Genomic DNA, 20384 nt, shown 5'->3' with positions numbered 1-20384 from the left:
CCTAATATAAATGTTTGTGACTGTCAGAAAAATTTTGTGTCTGTCTTGGGTGTGCTCCCAGATCTGGGCAGGGCAGGGCAGGGCAGGGTGGGCTGGGCTCTTCCCAGCTGGGCAGATCCGGGGGCACACCTCCCATGCCCTCTTGGATGACCGTGCACAACAGCAGGAGCTGCCCCACCTTCCTTCCCACACCCTGCTGACAAGCTGTACCTCTGTCCCATGCCCGCCCCAGCTCCAGCCCACAGCTGTAGCCTACCTCACACCATGCAGATTTGGGGGACACATGCCCCTCTCCGCACCCCCCGGATGAGTAGCTTGCAGCTCTGTTCCATGATCCTCCCCACCCCGGCTGGTTAGCACCTGCCCCAACCCCAGTCCCTCCCTCAGCGCAGGGGCCTTGATCTGTCCCCCCATACCACTTCCCTCCCCTTCCACCACACCAGACTTACCAGCTGGACACAGCTCTTCAAGCTGAAGAGCTGCATATCCGAATTCGGATTGGTATCAGCTGATATGCCTCCTTAAAAATTGGCTACCATTATCAACCCCAAAAATCTCTATTGGTGTACCCCTACCACATATCTGGTATTAAATGCATCTATTCTGTCCCTTAGAATGCTTGAGTGACCATCTTAATAGCTGGTATTCTAATTTTAAAAAAGATGAGATTATGGGATAGATCATGAAAAATTCACAAGTGCCCTTTGTTCACATGCAACAATCTTCATATATTTTCAAACACCAAATAGATTGATAAACAACAGGATGAAGCTTTGAACCCTTCACAGAGACCAAGAGAAAATGTTTCTGAAGGACAAAATAACATTCACTATGTTATAACACCAATGTAAAATGAGAAGTTATGAAGCATACATCATATTTACTCAAATACAAGATGACCCCCCACAATAATTAGATTCTATACCTGGAAAATTTATAAATTTGTTACTATTTTCCAGGTACAGAATCTAATTATTGGAGGTTTGCCTTGAATTTGTCCCCTTCCCACTGCTACAGCAGGGAAAATAAATTGGGGGATCAGGTGGCAGAGCTAATTAGACAGCTCCACAGAAAACATCGTGTATACATTTCATAGATTTCACAGAAAATTAGGGCTGGAAGGGATCTTGGAAGATCATTGAGTCCAGCCCCCTCCCAAGAGGCAGGAAGTCAGCAGGGATCATAGGATCCCAGCAAGATAAACATCCAATTTTCTCTTGAAGGTGTTCAAAGTAGGTGCTTGAACCACCTCTGTTGTCAGGCTATTCCAGACTTTGAGGACACAGACAGTAAAGAAATTCTTCCTTATGTCCAGCCTGAAATGGTCTTGCAGGAGTTTATAGCCATTCAACCTTGTTATCTCTTGGGGCACTCTGGTGAACAAACGTTCCCCCAGATCTTGGTGGACACCCCTGATAAACTTATAGGTGGCCATCAGATCACCCCTGAGCCTGTGCTTTTCCAGGCTGAAGAGTCCCATAGCTCTCAGCCTGTCATCGTAAGATCTGTTTTGCTGACCTCTGATCATGTGTGTGGCTCTTTTCTGCACTCTCTCAAGCTTCTCCACATCCTTTTTGAATTGTGGGGCCCAAAACTGGATGCAGTACTCCAGCTGTGGCCTCACCGAGGCCGAGTACAACGGGAGAATGATGTTCTGGGATTTGCTTGAGAAGCATCTATGGATGCAAGCCAGCGTTTTGCTCGCTTTACTAGCTGCAGCATCACATTGAAGGCTCATGTTCATCCTGTGGTCAATGATAACCCCTAAGTCCCTTTCATTCGTAGTGCTAGCAAGCATAGCACTGCCGAGCCTATATGGATGCTGCAGGTTTTTCCTTCTAAGGTGGAGAACCTTGCATTTTTCAGTGTTAAACACCATCAGGTTCTTGTCCACCCATTTCCCGAGCCTGTCAAGGTCAGCCGGGATCACCCTCCTGTCCTCAGGTGTGGGTGCTTTACCCCAAAGTTTGGTATCATCAGTGAACTTGGCCAGTCTGCTTCTGACTCCAATGTCCACATCATTAATGAAGATGCTGAACAATGCCGGTTCAAAGACAGAGCCTTGAGAGACCCAGCTGGTCACATGGCACCATGATGAGTGACTTCCTTCAACCACCACCCTCTGGGTCTGACTGTGGAGCCAATTCCTCAGTCAGCAGATCGTAGTGGACCTGAGGTTGCTGTTGGGCAGTTTTGCCAAAAAGTGATCATGGGATACTAGATCGAAGGCTTTCTTAAAGTCAAGATATACAACATCAATCTCCTCTCCCTTGTCCAGGTGATAGGTCACCTGCTCATAAAAGAAAATGAGATTGGTCAAGCAAGATCTACCCGCAACAAACCTGTGCTGACTATCCCTTAGGATGTTGCCATCGGCCAGTCCATTAAGAATGGCCTCTCTGATAATCCTTTCCAAGACCTTCCCCAGGATAGAGGTCAGGCTGATGGGCCTGCAGTTTGCCAGATCCACTTTCCTCATTTTCTTGAAGATAGGCACCACATTGGCTTTCTTCCAGTCTCCGGGCACTTCACCAGAGCACCAGGAGTTCTTAAAGATCCATGCCAGGGGCTAAGCTATGATGCTAGCCAGCTCCTTCAGTACCCTGAGGTACAGATTGTCAGGGCCGGCTGACTGGAAGGTTTCCAGCCTCTCAAGGTGTGCCTTCATGAGGTCAGCACTGATGGAGGGAAAGGAGTCTTCCTCACTTGGGCCTCCGTGTCCTGTGATGGGCAGAGATGTCCCGTGGGACTGGTGAATGACCAATGCAAAGTACCCATTTAGTAGGTTGGCTTTTTCCTGGATGTTGGTCATCAGTTGTCCTATTTGGTTTAGCAGGGGTCCAGTGTTGCCCTTGCTTTTCCTCCAGCTCCCCACATATCTAAAAAAGAACTTTTTATTATCCTTGATCCTAGTAGCCAGTTGGAGTTCTGTCGCAGCCTTGGCTTTCCTGGTTCGCTCCCTGCAGGTCCAGACCAGTGCGGAATATTCCTCCTTGGAGGTGGATCCCATCCTCCATTCTTTGTAGGCCTTTCTTTTTAGACGCAGGAGGTCCGCTAGTTCCTTGCTGAGGCAAGGGGGGTGCTGTGCCCTTTTGCTGCCTTTCCTCTGAGATGGAATAGCCTTAGCTTGTGCATCTACAATCGCTTCCTTGAGGAGCAACCACTCTTCCTGAACTCCCCTCCCTTGAGGTCATGGTCCTTTAGGGCCTAAGCAACAAGATTTCCTAAACTTATCAAAGTCAGCTTTCCTGAAGTTAAGGACTTCTATATTGCTGACTGACTTGCCAGCTTTACGGCAGATGGTGAAGGTGATCAGCTCATGTTTGCTGTCACCCAGCTTCCCTTCGATCATTAGGTCACTGATTAGGTCGTCCAGTTGCCAGTACCAGGTCGAGCAGCGCTTTACCTCTCATTGGCCCGTAGACTTCTTATGTCAGATAGAGGTCATCCATGCATGAGAGGAAGCTTTGTGACCGCTCAGATTTAGCTGAGTACTCTTCCCATGAGATGTCTGGGTAGTTAAAGTCTCCCATGACAACCATCGACCTGGAGTATGCGGCCTCAGACAATTCCCTAGCAAACTCCTGGTCAAGCTCTTTACTTTGGGTGGGAGGTCTGTAGTACAATCCATGTTCCCCATGGATTTTAACCCAGGGGGTCTCCAGTCATCTACCCTGGTCTCCAATATCAGCTTGCAGGGACACGTAGCTCTCCTTAACATAGAGAGCTACACCCCCACCCCTTTTGTTCCCTCTATCTCTCCTGTACAGGGTATATACCCATGGTCCAGTCATGGGTGGAGTCCCACCAGGTCTCTGTTATCCCTATGACATCATATCTCTTTGTGTTAAGTAGGAGGACAAGTTCCTCTTGTTTATTCCCCAAGCTCCTGGCATTTGTGTACAGGTAGGCAAGTGTCCCCTTGGGGGCTCTTGCCTTGCCTACAGATAGTTCCAGGACTGGGGCAGGGGTGGGGTCCCTTAAGTGCCTTGGCCTGATGGCTTTGCAGGGGTTGCTCAGCGGGCCAGCAGTGGTGGTAGTCCCCCTGTCCTGTGGCAGGCTTAGTTTAAAGCCTGGTGGAGCAGATCAGCCAGTCTGGCTGAGAAAAGCCTCCTCCCCAGCAGAGAGAGGTGGAGGCCATCCCTTCTCAGCAGCTCACTGCCTTTCTCACCAAAGAGCAGACTGTGGTCATGGAAGCCAAAGCCTTCCCGATAACACCAGCATCGCAGTCTTTGGTTAACTACATGGATCCTCCTCTCCCTCCTCGGCCCATAGCTCAAGACTGGGAGGATTGAAGAAAACACCACCTGAGCCCCCAGACCCTTCAGCCCTGCTCCCAAATCCCTGTAGCACTTCATGACCCAGCTGGGAGTGCTCTGAGCTGTGTCATTGGTGCCCACATGGATAAGGAGCATAGGGTAGTGGTCAGTGGGCTGCAGGAGTTTAGGGATCTTCTCCGCAACATCTAGGATTCAGGCTCCCAGGAAGCAACACACTTCCCGGGTTAAGCGGTCAGGGTGACAGATTGTCCCCTCAGTCCCCCTCAGGATGGAGTCTCCCACAACAAACACTTCATGTTTCGTCTTGGGGAGAGTGGTGGTGGTAGCTACAGTACAGCATGTGTTGCCTGCAGGAGCTGGCAACTTAGTAGGCTCAGCTGGGGCTGCAAGAGGTTCATACCTGTTTCAGAGCTCCAGCAGGGCAGGGACCTTGGTGTGGTGGGCCTTGGGGCCCTTGGCCACCTTGGTCCAACCCCTGGGCTGGACAAAATGGGAGGTCCCTGAGTCCTCCCTTGTCCTGGAGGGAAACCACTACCCTCCTCCTCCTGGGGGAGAAGGGCCTGGCAGTAGGAATCGATCTCTTGTTCACAGTCCCTGATGGTGCACAGTCTCTGGACTGTGGCCTGGAGCTCCTCCAGCTGGCATACCAGAGACCCCAATAGGGAGCAGACCTCACAAGTGGAGGTAGATGCACCTATTAACTTTGAAATAAACATGCCTGTAATAATTTCAATATAGGCAAATTACTATGGTACCCATAGACTTTAGTTCATCCAGAATTGATGCAATTTACCTGTTTTGAAAATGCTGCTAGCTTTGGCAAGGTGCTTCATAAACTTTAACGCAGCAGGTGGAGCAGCATTTTGTGCCTACTTACAAATACTATAAATTATATTAGTCCAAAACTAAAAGGATCATGATTTACCATACAGTTCATTGGGCTGGGCCCCAGCAGAATCAACAGTGTTTCAAGCTATAACGATCCCACAGCTCAGCACTGCTCAGTATAGGTGTGTGCTCCACACATCACCCCACAAAGGACCCATGTGCCAATTAGCCCCTCCTCATAAGTAGAACTAGATGTTCTTGTCATGAGTCCTGTGATCCTCCAAAAATGTATATGCCGATGAGGCACAAGGCAACCTGCTTCCGCTCCACCTCATAATAGGTGGGGCCATTCTGATGATATGAGACAGGCTTAGTGACACAGGGATTCTGGATGAACTGTTGGGGGCCCTGGCTGGTGATGTTTTCCAGACATTTAAGACTGGTGAAAAAACAGGAATCATTGGAAATGGGAAAGGCACAGCTCAGCTGTGGGAGTGAAGAGGAAAGTGAAATTATGCAATGTAGTGGCTCACCATGACTTGAAACAGTCAGTGCTGAGAAGGACTGTGTGCAGTAGGCTGCACTAACCTATACTTGTGGTAGGTTCCCATCAGAATCTCAGCTTTTTAGCTAAGATCAAGTGATTATCAGAGAGCCTGATCAATACCTTAAGGGCAAAGAAAGAGATCTACGGAGCACCAGGATGGCAGGAAAAAACCCAAAGCCCAAACCAGTGACAGTGGTGGCTGACAACCAGGAAGTGGAAAGAGAAATGAAGAGTGGAAACAAAGGTTTGGAGATGGAGGAAGAGTGGATAAAGGTGGAAAAGTGGAGAGAAAAGAAAACAGAGAAGGTGAAAGCAGTTAAAATATCAAAGACAGCAACAGAAAGTCTAAAGTTGGGGCTGCATGAACTTAAATACTATATCACTGAGCACATGCTGCTTTTGGCAGCAGTTTAGTGATAGACAGTGTGTTTAATGAGGTTTCCTTAGATGCAAATGTCAGATAAGGAGCTTTTTCCTCAATGCTGATTAAGGAAAAAAAAACCCTCATCTTATATTCGAGTAAATGTGGTACTTATGCATAGGTTAAAAAATTTAACATTAAAGTCTGCTTAGCTTCCAGGTCTTCATAGGTCATATTGCTAATCATCTTTTTACATGAACCACAACCATACTTTTTTCAGGCACTGCCAGTAATACTATGGTAAATCCTGCTTCCCAGTCTCCCTTCTGTACCCATAATTTGTGTATCTTCCACTGGAAATTAAGGGTATAGGCTCTGTCTGAACAGACAGAAATCCATCAGGACAGGAGAAGTAGGGACATTTTCTTGGAGACTGAATCTCCGCACTGGCTCACAAGGTTAGGTTAGAGATACAGTTTTTCCTTCCTGCGCCAGTGAGACTGGATGTGATCCAATGTTTCTACAACACTTCATACACTTACTCCTCATCTATGCCTCATCTCAGTTTCTACATTTATCTATCCCAGACTTTCTGCTTCCCTCAACACAGTCACCCTTGCTGGTGTGTAAATGCTTCCTCCTCTGAAGCGCTGTCATCTGAAACAGAATTTCTGAACTCCAAAGCTCCCCTGCCCCCCAGTCTCCTCCTCCCCTATTTAAAACCTCATCTGAAAAGTAGACTGACTCTTTCTTTCCAGGCAATACTTTATGTTCTAATTTATTTTGAAATATTTCTATTCAAAAGTACTGTATATTTCTTTCCCAGTTGCATGCTTGCCCCTTTGGTGCATTTGCATGTACAGGCCCCTCAGAATAATTTTTAATCATCTGCCTTTCAGAATTGTTTTCCATGCAGAATATTCACCATAAAAAGAAAACCTGAAATGAAATACTAACAGCTGAACTTCTGTGCTTGGTGGAAAAAATAAAGGTTTCTGAGAAGAGATCCACAGAACGGAAGAAATTAAATGTCATATTATGAATTAAGAATAAGATTGCTGCTTCAAAGTCACACTTGAAAAGGGATTTGGATGGTAAGAGGAAATGGAGATTAAATGCTTACAATGGATTACTTTTCAGAGAGGAAGGAGGGAAAAGAAAAAAAGGGATCTCATAGATTCGAGGTAATTTAAAGTACTTTCTTTTTACAAAACCCCCCCACCAGAAGCAGTAAAGAAAAATTGCTGAAACCATGTGGTTTTCCAACCAATGAGAAAAAATAAAGAAAAAATTAAGAAAACCTTTGTAAAGACAAAACAGATTCAGTGAAGCAGAAGGATACAGCACTAAGAATAAATATTTGAAACTGAAAAGTCCAAGTCATATTAGGCTAGGTATTTCAAAGTAGCCTAACAGGGTTACATGCCCAAATTCACTGAAGTCAATGAAACTTTGGCATGCAAGTCAGGCACATAATAACCTTAGATTCATTTGGAAATCTTTACCTTAATCATCAGATTGCATATATAAAGAAACTACATTATTTTCCTTTTAACACGTTCCTTCCTGTGTGCTGCAATCAAAACCATGCAAGAATGATGTTTACTTTAACACTATTCATCATTAAATTCAAGACTCAGATATGACAACATATTCCTGGCTAGTCTCATTGATGCAACAGATATAAATATCACAGTACAAGAGGGCACGGGGAAAAGGAAATGGAAAAAAAATAAGAGTAAAAAATACACACACACGCACACACACATATCCTCTGCAAATGTCACTAAGAGCTGTAACACTATTCTTTCTGAGTATACTACTCCCAGCTTAATTTGCAAGTGAAAATTACAATTAAGAATTCCTGTTGAACCCAGTGGCTAGGAGGGGAGAGGGATATTTCATTTCTCTTTGTATATCACATGCCAGTAGGTCTTGGGTTGGTTAGCTTAAAAAAGCAAAAAGAAGCACTTCTGCCCGATCAGCCCTTCACTCCTAATCACCTTGAAGAGTTACTTAAGAGAAGCTCTACTGCTTTTGGGGCATGCAGCATTACTGTGATGGTCTGACTGAAGCTGAAGCATAAATAGGTTTTATCCACACTGGGCATGTCAGCCATTGCAGGCCAGATATCAGTTTAACTGCAGTAGGTTAAGGCACTAGTTCATACTAGTTCATGGTTGCTAAAAAACAGGATTTGCTCATGGTTTGAACCAAGATTAACTGCCCATGGGTAAACTGTTAGACCAGTGGTTCTCAAACTTTTTTTCATGGACCACTTGAAAACTGCTGAGGGTCTCAGCAGACCACATAATGAACTTTTTGATATATAAATCAAAGCATACAACTCATATTTTAATATCAGTAGTCTTAGCTTACAAGTACAGATATTCTCGATTGTGCTGCAACCTTTCTGTGGACTACCTGAATGGAGATCATGTGGTGGTCCACGGACCACAGTTTGAGAACCTCTGCTCCAGACTGTGAGAGCATTTCCTCATCAACATGCATCTCATAATGGCTTTCCTACCTACATGAACATTTTTATAGTTAAAAAAATTGTGGCAAAATTTACTAGGCTTTATGAAAAGCAGGAATTTCTGCAGTCAGTTCTGTTTCCTCTCTACTTCCTTTTCCTTCCCCTCACTCCCTTTCTGTAAGAGGAAACAAAAACAATACAAACCTGAATCCCAAACAATGCAATGTCAAAATTTAGTGAAAACATGCAGCCTGTTTTTGTCAGTTCTTTAATCAGTAAAAATCTGGGTTTATAACACTTTCATCTCTCTAAACTGGAAGCTTGATGTAGCTACACTGTTGCATCTACACATTCATTAATGCGACACAATTACCACACATTAACTTCAGTATCTGCAATGACACGTACTAACTTAATGCACCGTTAATTGGCAGTACCGTGCATTAACACAGATAAACTTTTTTTGGTGATGTTACTGTGCGTTAAACTAAATCTATTGTGCATCAGTGCATTAACTTGGGCTTTGTCTGCCATGCTAATACACAGTGGAATTAGTCTTCCATGCATTAAGCATCTTGTGTAGATGCGCCCATTGATTACTAGCCTCCAGTGTAGGCTAGGCCTATATATATCCATTCATTACATTATAGAGTCTCAAATCCCTATTGACCTGCAGAGAATGTATGAAAGTACATGCATTTAGAACTCCATTTTTTCCACAAGATGTTTAACAGACTACTAGCTAAATTCAAGAAGTGCTGTTTATTTTAAGAAGTGCCTGGAATCAGTTATGCTTAATTAATTTGATACCTTATTTCTGATGATATAAAATGTAGAAATGTGGTTTGCTAAATCTTTTGACACTGAGCCAAACCCAGCTACTTTTGGGGTATCTGCCATCACAAACAAGGATATCTAAATATATGCTTCCAGAAAATGTTGCAACAATGCTTTAGTGGAAAGGATGCTACTAGGCCCTCATCTGTGTGAATTTTCCCTAAATTCTATTGCTGCTGTCCTATGAGGAAAGAACGAGGTCAGTAGAAAGGAAAACAGCTTAGACACAAATTAGCAACAATGAAGAATGGAAAACCAGTTAGCCTTTTCTTGTTAGTGTCACTGAGGGTAAAAATGACTGTACCAAATGAAGCAGATCAACTGTTGGGATGTGTCCTGGGACAGCTGATTCAGTTCTGCCGCACAACAGGTAGTATGTTTTCCTGGGGCTTGAGGGGCCCAGTCCTGCATACCCATGGAATTCCCCCAAGCTTTCCCAACAAGCCCTGACCTTCCCTGCTTACCTAGGCTCACCCCGGAGATCTTGAGGATGCATCTTAGTAAGTGGGAAAACTCTGTCTTTCCCTGCTTGCCAAGGTAAGCACCAGTAAGCAAGGAAAACCCAACTTTCCTTGTCTACTGAGACACACTCAGAGATCTCAGGGGTGCATCTCTGTAAGTGAGGAAAGTTAGGTAGGTGCTCCCAGGGCTGGATGGGACTAAATTCTGCCTAGGAATTCCTAGTGTACACAATCTTGGGCCACTGAGGAGTACCTGCCTGAGGCAACTAGAGAGTGTTGGCAGCTCCAGACTGCCCATGCTCTCACATCATGAAGTAAACAGATGTCTGCTGCTAAATAGAGGCACACATTGATACCACTTCCATCACAGACACTATTTGTGGTGTGACAAGGAGGGTGGACATCTGTTTGTTTGGCCTTTGTGCCATCATAACACTTTTTATGGTGGCAGAAAGGCAATGTCTGTTTCTACCCTGAGATAATTAAAAAAGCATTTCAATGTAATATGAAACCAGTGATAGATTATACCAATAGGCCCATTCCTACTTCTGACAAAGGGAAAGCTTTTATGACTTAACAACACACTGTGTGAATCCTTTCATCAGGCATAATACATGAGAAGTCCCATTAGTTTGTCATATTCCATCTAATTCTATGCTCAGAAATTCAGTCTTGTATGATACTCAGAAACAATGTATATTTGTTGAAATATTAAAAAAAAAATTCTGAATCTTTCTGAAAGCTTTGTAACATAAGTAACACGGAACTGATCACTCATTTTCTATGGGCTGCAAGAATTACATTTGCAAAAAGCTGGAAGAGAACGGCAATCTTAAAATCACTGACTGTTTTTAAAAAGTTTGGGAAGTTTTAGTAATGGAAAACTTGTCCTATCAAATCAGTGTTCTGTGGCAAAGAAAGGGGGGAAAATAAAAATAAAGATGCTTACTTAGAAATCTAGTAGAAGTTCTTGGAATTTAATGACAAAGAATCTTTTCCTGCCTCCAAATCAAAATGTTTGAAAAATTTCTTTGAATAGTGAAGGAAAGTGCAAGTTCTATGAGAAGGAACTGTAAGAGACTGAAAGGAAGAAAAGAAAAGAACACAAGATTCTCCTCTGTGGACATTGACTCAAACTAAGGGAGCACTCAAGGAATACAAAAATATGGCTTAATGTACACCCTAGAGGATTAGATGCATGTTTAAATGCTAATCTGTTACTTGATAAACTGGATGTATTAACAAAGTTTAAATGTAATTCTAAGTGCTTGAAGGCCGCTACAAAATATGGACTTTTAAAGCAACTCCTATGATGTTAAAGTTTATCTTCTTAGATAATGTTGGGCTTAACATGTAATATACAATGTTAAAAAAAAGAACATTATACATTGCACCTTAAATATACTAGACAATGACAAACCTAAGATTTACCCTATGTTCATTTCCTGTATCAATATAAGTAATTGAAGGTGAGCATGATTCCCCCAACTCTCCCTATTCAAGAGTCCCTTCAATTCTCCTTGTTCTGCACTGGGACAAAATTGAGACCTGTAATTCCTTTTTTTTTTTTTAAAATGAGCTTAAAAAACAAATCTTCACCACACACTAACCAATAACCCACCATGGGATGTGATTCAGAACAAGGATTTGAACCTGGGTATCTGCATCCCTGGAGAATCCTATAATTACTAGATTATTACAGTTGTTCTGTGTGGGACTGTCTTCATCTCTCTTAAATAACCTTAAATAAATTAAATACTTACTGGATAAGAAATACAGAAGAAGAGAGAGATAGACAGACTTGCTATCTAAGGTACTTGTATGACCCCACCATCAATACAGATTTGAGTGCTTCACAATGCCTAAGGGTGTACTTGGTAGTCGTGTTTGGAAACAAGAGTTCTAGTTTTTTGTATGTCACGATGTCTAAAGCATTTATGCTCAGAACCACCCTGCAAGTTATGGAATTACTAATTCATCACCATTTTGCAGATGGAGATCAGAAGGACAAAGAGACAAAAGGGTTCATTCAAGATCACATGAAAAGTCTCTGGTGAAGCAGGGAAATGAACTCAAGTCTTTCATGCCTTTAAACCTGAAAGCCTCCACAGAATCATCATGCCTTTGTTGCATGTTATCACGATTAGGGTACTGGCTTAGTATCTGGAAGATACTACCTGTAGTCTCTGCTTTGTGTGATTTAGAGAAAAGGATTGAACCTGGGTCTCCAACACACCAGTTAACTGTCTGAACTAACAGCTATCCTAAAGGGTTTGTCTCTTCTTCCCTGCCTCTAATCCATTTTGGATTTTTAAAATCTTCCTAATGAAAGCTCTCTACTGGAATTTACCGTTTTTGACAAATTGCCATTTTGTGATAAAAAAACTGTTTCACCAGAAAATCTACTACTTATGCTAAATGAAACTGATGAATGTTAAGCAATGTAATTATTTATAATGCCCCAATAATTGCTAATAACTCCAATAAAATCATGTGCAATGTGTTGTGTATTATCTAGGCAGGGCATGTCCATAAACAATGTAATCCAAAAACTAAATAAATACTGTCTAAGAAACGACTAAAGACTGAGAAATTTAATAAGAAAAAGAAATGATGTAATCATTACTACATACAGTCAACATAACAAAGCACAGAAGACACCTTCTGTAACGTTTTGTGTCAGGAGACCATTATTTTTCCTTTATACTTTATGCATGATACAGAAGTTTGATTCTGTTCTGCTAAACAGTTCCAGACTTCGGGCGTGAAAAGGGAATAATAAAGGATAATAAGAAAAGACTGCAGTCTTAGAGTTTTTTCATTCCCAAGAAAGAAACTTTTGATCATAATGTATAATGTGGGAATAGGCTGGATTTGGGCTGGTAGATTTATGTACCATGCTTTATTTAATATAGCTGTGAAAGATACTTAAGCACCCCAAACAAAAACAAATGCAAGGCTGCTCAGGAATCTGAATGCATTAGATGGAAGGGCTTTGCAGATCATTGTTTTGGGGAGAGGCACATGAGGATGAGAGACTACTCAACTTGAAATGCACAGAAAAGCAAAAGAGAGGAAAGGAAGTACCAGCACTACCTGAACAAGCATAGTGAGAAAACCTAAGAGCTTTTGGGCCAGGGGGTCAGAGAGTGACGTTCGTAAGGATAGAATACCTGATTTGTCCTTTTGAGTTCACAAAAACAAAAACAAAAAAGAATTTTGTACATTCTTTTCAAATAAACAAGAAGGGACTGAATCACTTGTTAATTTGCCTTTCTAACTGGAACAACTTATAAGACTGTAAGGTTTGGATATGTGCCTTCATCAGAACAGATAACAACACCAACAACCTTATTTATATGAAGTTAATACTCCACACTATCTTTCACTGGAGGATATAAAAATGTTTTAATAAACATCAAGAGTAATCAATTCAGCCTCCTAGGGTGCTGACAGAAGTGATATTTGTTATGCAACTGGCCCCCTGATACCAGATAAAGTAGCCTAAATGCAGATTCCTCTCTTTTCTGCATATCCTTGTTGTTAATACCAAGAAGAGTACAGACAAGAGCTCTCAACTGGCAGCTGAATAGCATCCTGGTCACCATGTTCCCAAAGACAGAGCATAGATTTTGATTACAGAAAATTTGTTGTTCAACAATTTTAAGAAGCATCCAGGGGATGAAGAAGCCATGATAGCCAGTCTGATCAATCTGATGAAAATATCAAACTACTAGTATTCTAGGTATCTAAGTATGTACCCAAATGTACAGGTAATCTTACCAACATTAGGAGACAACAGGTAGCACATTTAGACAAATCGTAATGATGGCATGCAATTCTACCCATAAGTTATTTCGAAGGTGGGAGGTGTAGACTCACAGAAAGTTAGGGTTGCAAGAGACCTTAGGAGGTCATTTAGTCTAACCCCCTGCTCAAAGCAGGACAATCTCCAACTAGATCATTCCAGCCAGAGCTCTGTCAAGCCAGACCTTAAAAACCTCCAAGGATGGAGATTCCACCACCTCTCTAGGTAACTTGTTCCAGTGCTTCACCACTTTCCTAGTGGGAATTTTTTTCCTAGTATCCAACTTAAACCACTCTTGCTGCAGCTTGAGATCATTGCTCCTTGTTATCATCTGCCACCACTCAGAACAGTTTAGCTCCATCCTCTTTCAAACCCCTCTTCAAGTAGTTCAAGGTTGCTATTAAATCCCCTCTCAGTTACCTCTTCTCTAGTCTAAATAAGCCCAGTTCCCTCAGTCTTTCCTCAGAAGTCATGTCCCCCAACCCCCTCACAATTTCTGTTGCCCTCCACTGGACTCTCTCCAATTTGTCCACAACTTTTCTGTAGTGGGATGCCCAGAACTGAACACAATACTCCAGATATAGCCTCACCAAGATTGAATAGAGGGGAATAATCACTTCCCCTGACCTGCTGGCAACACTCCTACCAATGCAGCCCAGTATACTGTTAGCCTTCTTTGCAACAAGGGCACACTGTTGGCTCATATTCAGCTTCTTGTCCACTATAATCCCCAGGTCCTTTTCTGCAGAGCTGCTGCCCAAATGATTAGCCCCCAGCCTATACTGGTGCATGGGATTGTTTCATCCTAAGTGCAGGACTTTGCACTTGTCCTTGTTGAACCTTGTGAGATTTCTTTTGGCCCAATCCTCCAATTTGTCCAGGTCACTCTGAATCCTAGCCCTGCCCTCCAGCGTATCTACTACTCCCCTCAGCTTGGTGTCATCTGCAAACTTACCAAGGGTGAACTCTATGCCATCTTCCAGGTTGTTGATGAATACATTGAACAAAATCGGCCCCAAGACCAACCCCTGGGGCACTCCACTTGATATTGGCTGCCAACTAAATATCAAGCCACTGATTATTACTCTCTGAGCCCAATGCTCCAGCCAATCCACCTTACAGTCATTCATCCAGCCCATACTTCCTTAGCTTTCCTGGGAGAATATTGTGGGAGATCGTATCAAAAGCCTTGCTAAAATTAAGGTACACCACATCCTCCGGTTTCCCCAGTAGGGGGTGGGGGAAGAAAAGGGAGAGAAGGAACAAAAAATGTTAGTTTAGAAATATTTTTAAGAAACTGGATATAGATGTGGGAATTTTTTTCAGTGAATAATAAATTCATTATCCTGAGCAATTTATCTTAGATGTTTTTTCCACCTTACTTAATTTTCTCTCTCTCTGCAGTAAACTCTTTGAAGCAAAGATCTGATCATTCTACTTGCATATTTCTCTATGGCTAGCAAGGTTTGGTTGGGTTGCAATTATAATATACTTAGCTATGTAAGTATCAGTTACATGATGCTACATGGTCTGAAATGAGTGCAAATGAAATTAGGCTCTAGTCTCTACAGTGCAGTTGTCGTTCTGTATCTGCATTCAACAGCAATTTAAATTAATTTACAGAAAAGGGGCATCTACTGATTAACTAGACATTTTCTGATGGATCATTTTACTTGATTCTCAAATATATGCTGTTAAAAGCATGCAAATACTTTTAGAACTAGATAAGAAAGAAGCAAGAATGAAAATGGTTTCTGAAACCAGAGAAAAATTTTAGAGAATCAAAAAAACAACACTTAGCAAATAATATAAAAATGGGGCAGAGTTATTATACTTCTGTAGTTAACACTATGATAAAATAGTAAGACCATGTACTACAGTCACAAAAATCAGTCCAAGTGCATGTAATAAGATTTACCCAGAGTTTTATCAGGAAGTGAAATGTGCATTACATAAACAACGACTTTGATTTTGTATTAACAATCTGTGTGAAAGAGCTGAAGTAAAGAGCTTTGGTACATGTGGATATGTGTAAGTCTTTCCCTTAGGAGTTACATTTTTAATTCTATTTATGTCACTTGTGGATGTATGGCTTACTGGTATACAGAAGGCATTTGCAAATTAAGGTAATCTTTAGGGTATATGGATTTTCAGGGTACTATGAGTGCTACAAAGTCTTGCGTTATCTATTTACAACTATAACAAAATGGCCTCTTCAAAAGAAAACAAAATTCCATTTCAGAAAGGGAATCTCATCTCTAATGCTCTGCTCTGCAATGCTACAATGGAAACCAGATTCTTTTCATAGAAGTTTTACACACACCATAGTACACAGCTGGTCAGATTCCACACATTGTAAACTAACTATAACATGTTTTCCCATGTTTCCCAGGAAAATTACCTGGGTATTGTTCTGAACAGTTCTGTGAAAACTGCTAAGTGGAAGGTGGCAGTCAAAAGAAATCTGACTACCAATATGTACACCAACCTAGAAACAGTAGCAAGCATACTACCTTTATTTGCAATTCATTGATAGCAGAACTTGTTTGACACTGCAATGGTCCATGTGTCTGAATATGGAGAATGTAAAGAAGAAATTCCTCCCGACTGGACACAGGCCAACCAACATGGAGAAGGGTATCATTGATGGCACCAGGTCCTATATTGTGCAACTGTCAAACAAATAACCAAAAAAAAAAACAAAACACTATTTGTCAAGGTTGAGAAAAGAAACCACAGCTACCCAGACCTTATACATTACTTGATGTTACTTTGAGGTCTTTCCCAAAGCATCAAACCATAATGGTAAATATTATTTTAATTTTACAGAATGAGATTGGAGAAGTAAAATGACTTGCTTAAGGTGACAAAGTAGGCCAGTGGACATGCTAGGGCCCAGTCAATAAGTAAAACTATTTCATGGGTTTCCCACTTGTATTTTTCTAATCTGAAACAAAGGTCTGAAATTACCTAGAAAATGAGCAGGTAGCAATACAGCAGTATAGTTGCTTTTCATTTACAACTATATAAAATGGACTTCAGTTGAGTTACTAGAAATTGATAGTTGTTGCATCGATGCCAGAATTTAATCACATTTCAGGTTTAGGTTTAAGCTAGTTTCTTGTTAATAAAAAGTTAGTTTTCCTCATATCAGCTATTCCTAAAAAACAAACCGTTGTATTCCTGAAATCTCCAATCATAGCTCATTGTAGGAGAGAGATTTTTTTGGGAAGTTTGATAAAATTCAGGTAAGGAGTTTAAAAAGTATAGGCCCAGAGTCTATTACCTCGTTATTTTAACTTTAGCATACGCTAAGGCAAAAGTTTGAGAATGATATTCTGTTTGGTCATGTGAGAGGTGTGAAGAGCAGGGCAGGCGGCCAGGTGAGTTACTGGCAGTATCCATATTTATTTATTTATTTTAATAAAGCATAAGATTTTTATGAGGCAAACATAATGTTGGTTTCTGAAATATAACTGGAACCAAATGAAACAGACTTTCAACATTAGCTCTTTCCAGTAAATTCTTTGATTATGAATAAACAGTCTATGGAGATTCTTTATTCAGTGGAACAACTCAGGTGCCCTTAAATTTGCATGTGTGTAAAAATGCACTGCTGGAGCAGAGGCCAAAAAGGCTGTGATGGGAATATGTTTATTATAGTTGTAGAAATCTATCAAGCTGGGTAATTGGACTGTAATGTTTTACTTTTCATAGTCTGATCACTTTTAATTCAGTTTAAGTATAATTTTGTTTAAATTTTATTGTCTAGCTTTTCCTGACTACTGGCTTGTGAATTGTAAACACATGTGAAGTACTCTGTTTCACCCCCAAGAACAATGGTCATCCATCAAATTCCAAAGATAGGCTGTATCCTATATAATTCATTCAAAGTAGTTCAGTCTAAGCTGAACTCCCTCGCTTTTAATCAGTGAATCTTCACAAGTAAAAACACATGCAGGAAAGGTGTATGCTTCAGAATATTAAACAAAATGAAATCTACTTATGAAGTTTTTATTTTTAGAAGCTACAAATCATTTAATGGGGGAGTGGACAAGAGACTGTTTAATTTCAAGTTGCTGTGATTTCTGCCATTCAATTTTAAAGGCAACTTAGTTTACCATTGTTTATAGAAAGGGTGACCGTTGTCCTGGGACAGTCCTGGATTTCAGAGGCTGGTCCCAGCCAGCTGTTCAGAATTATAATAGACGTCCTAGAAACACAGAGGCATAAGATACAGTCTAGCTGAGAGTTGGAACGGCGCAAAGCACCTTGCAGGTGTGCAGGCAGGTTCCACAGTCTGCCTGGCACGCCACCCTGCTGCCACCAACTTGTGACAGCATGCAGGGGTGGGCAATGTTTTGGGCAGAGTCTGCCCTTGCCCCTCAGCTTATTCTCAAATACAAGAGGGGCAATCTTCCCCATGTTGAATGGAGCGGGAACCTTGTCTTGGATATGAGTATATATGTCAATTCCTTTCTCTCCTGTGAAAACTAAAAGGAGCTGTGCCCGCTTATTCCAGGACTGATTTAGGATATTTTCATTAAGGCTAGGGACAGATATTAAAAAAGCCACAGCCTGATTCAATCTTTCCAGGTTAGCCTAACCTGCCTAGGCTGAACCAATTTGGAAGTGCATAGACATTCCCTCTGGACTGAGGAAATGCAGGCACATGGCTACAGTTGCTCAGGCCAGGTGCTGGGGGGTGCTAGAGTGTGCCTATCACTGCAGGAAAGCTGTGCTGGAGGGGCACGGCCAGCCCAGGCAGTAGCTCAGACTGAACTGGCCAGAGTGGTGTTTAATTGTCCACTCCCTGTCCTACCAGCATGGATCCAGGCCAGGGTCCACTGGGCACTCCCCCCTTCCTGCTGCATAGGGCTGTGTGAGGCTTCAAACAGAGCTTCGGATCTGGAGAAGCTTTGGATGCTTTGAAGCAGCACATCTGGGTTGAAGCGCTGCCTCGCTGGGTTTCCCAAAGCGGTTCGGAGCTTCCGAAAAGCTTCGGAGCCACCTTGGAGACCCAGCCACAGGGTATAATGGGGAAACAATAAAACAGCTATAACTTTGTTGTTTTTTGTCCATTGTGGATGAAATTTTTAGGTGTGGTAGTCTCTGCAGAAAGGATGAAGCCTGCCAAGCATCAATAAGATCAGTGCATGGGGTTTGGGAGGAACTGTACTCCAAATACTTGAAAGCAAAACTCCTGTCACATCTAGGCGCTACAACACAGGAAGGTCAAAACTGCAGGGGTGGTGGCTCTTACTGAGGCCACAAAGCCTGCCAAGTTTCAAGAAGATCGGTGCAGGGGTTTTGGGGGAGCTGCCCCTCAAGCTGCAGACAAGCAAAACTTGTGACATGGGTGCTTGTGGGACTGACTGTGTCTGTCTTGGGCGGGGAGAGGAGACACTACCTTAGGCCTGGCTGCTAAGCTGCTGTGTTACCAGTTACCAATCAATCAATCATGATTCACTCAGGGACCAGGGACTCAGGGAGCAGCTCAATATACACAGGACCTAGCTACTACATCACAACTCAAGGAGCATCAATTAGCACCTACAAAACCAGGCTAAGGAGAGGAAAGAATCAATACAATCAGCTGCCCCAAGACAGGCATAGCCTTGGCACAAGCTATGGGGCAGCAGCTAGGGGTGCAGGGCCTCAGAACCCCCCTGCACTCATCTCAACAGCTGGCAGGTGTCACAGCAGGGGCCACCACCCCTGCAGCTGTCACCCCGCTGCACCTTAATACACGCAGTGTCACCCATGGCATGAGTTTGGCTTGTCCACAGCTTGAGGTGCAGTTCCCCGCAAACCCCTGCATCTAGGGATCTAGCAGACATCCTGGTGCAAAAAAGAAAGGCCTCGTGAAGGAACACCTTGAGAAGCTGGATACCTTCAAGTCAGCCAGCTCTGACAATCTACACCCCAGGGTACTCAAGGAGCTGGCAAGCATCATAGCCCAGACTCTGGCATGGATCTTTGAGAACTCCTGGCACTCTGGTGTAGTGCCCAAAGACTGGAAGAAGGCCAACGTCGTGCCTATCTTCAAGAAAGGGAGGAAAGTGGATCTGGCAAACTACAGGCCAATCAGCCTGACCTCTTTCCCGGGGAAGATCTTACAAAAAATTTATTAAAGAGGCCATCCTTAATGGACTGGCTGACGCAAATGTCCTGAGGGATAGCCAGCATGGGTTTGTTGCGGGTAGGTCTTGCTTGACCAATGTCATTTCCTTTTACAACCAGGTGTCCTATCACCTGGACAATGCAGAAGAGATTGATGTCATGTATCTCAACTTCAAAAAAGGCTTCGATTTGGTATCCCACGATCACCTCTCAGAGAAACTGGCCAACTGTGGCCTTGGGTCCACCACAATCCACTGGCTGGGAAGTTAGCTCTGTGGTTGGACGCAGAGGGTGGTTATTGACAGAAGTCAGACCCATATTGTTCAACATCTTCATTAATAATTGTGGACAGTGGAGTCAGAAATGGACTGGCCAAGTTCATCGATGACACCAAACTTTGGGGTAAAGCGTCCCCACCTGAGGACAGGAGGGTGATCCAGGCTGACCCGGACAGGCTCAGCAAATGGGCGGATGAGAACCTGATGGTGTTTAACACCGAAAAATACAAGGTTCTGCACCTTGGAAGGAAAAACCTGCAGCACCCTTATAGGCTCGGCAGTATTACGCTGGCTAGCACTACAGAAGAAAGAGACTTGGGGGTCATCATTGACCACAAGATGAACATGAGCCCGTAATGAGATGCTGCAGCTAGTAAAGTGA

General features: G+C 42.8%; 1 protein-coding gene across 1 annotated transcript in view; it reads right to left on the bottom strand.

The window, feature by feature from the left end:
• The window catches only part of ITGA8 (integrin subunit alpha 8), a 160834-nt gene that overhangs the window by 32825 nt on the left and 107625 nt on the right, over positions 1–20384 (bottom strand). Inside the window, exon 24 of the mRNA XM_019532605.1 lies at positions 16115–16273. Coding sequence (XP_019388150.1) covers positions 16115–16273 — 159 coding nt within the window. The remainder of the gene's footprint in view (positions 1–16114; positions 16274–20384) is intronic.

The sequence above is a fragment of the Crocodylus porosus genome, unplaced genomic scaffold (assembly GCF_001723895.1).
Source record: "Crocodylus porosus isolate Cpor-Errol unplaced genomic scaffold, CroPor_comp1, whole genome shotgun sequence".
NCBI classification, from domain to species: domain Eukaryota; kingdom Metazoa; phylum Chordata; order Crocodylia; family Crocodylidae; genus Crocodylus; species Crocodylus porosus.
This window is presented reverse-complemented; position numbering and strand designations above follow the sequence as displayed.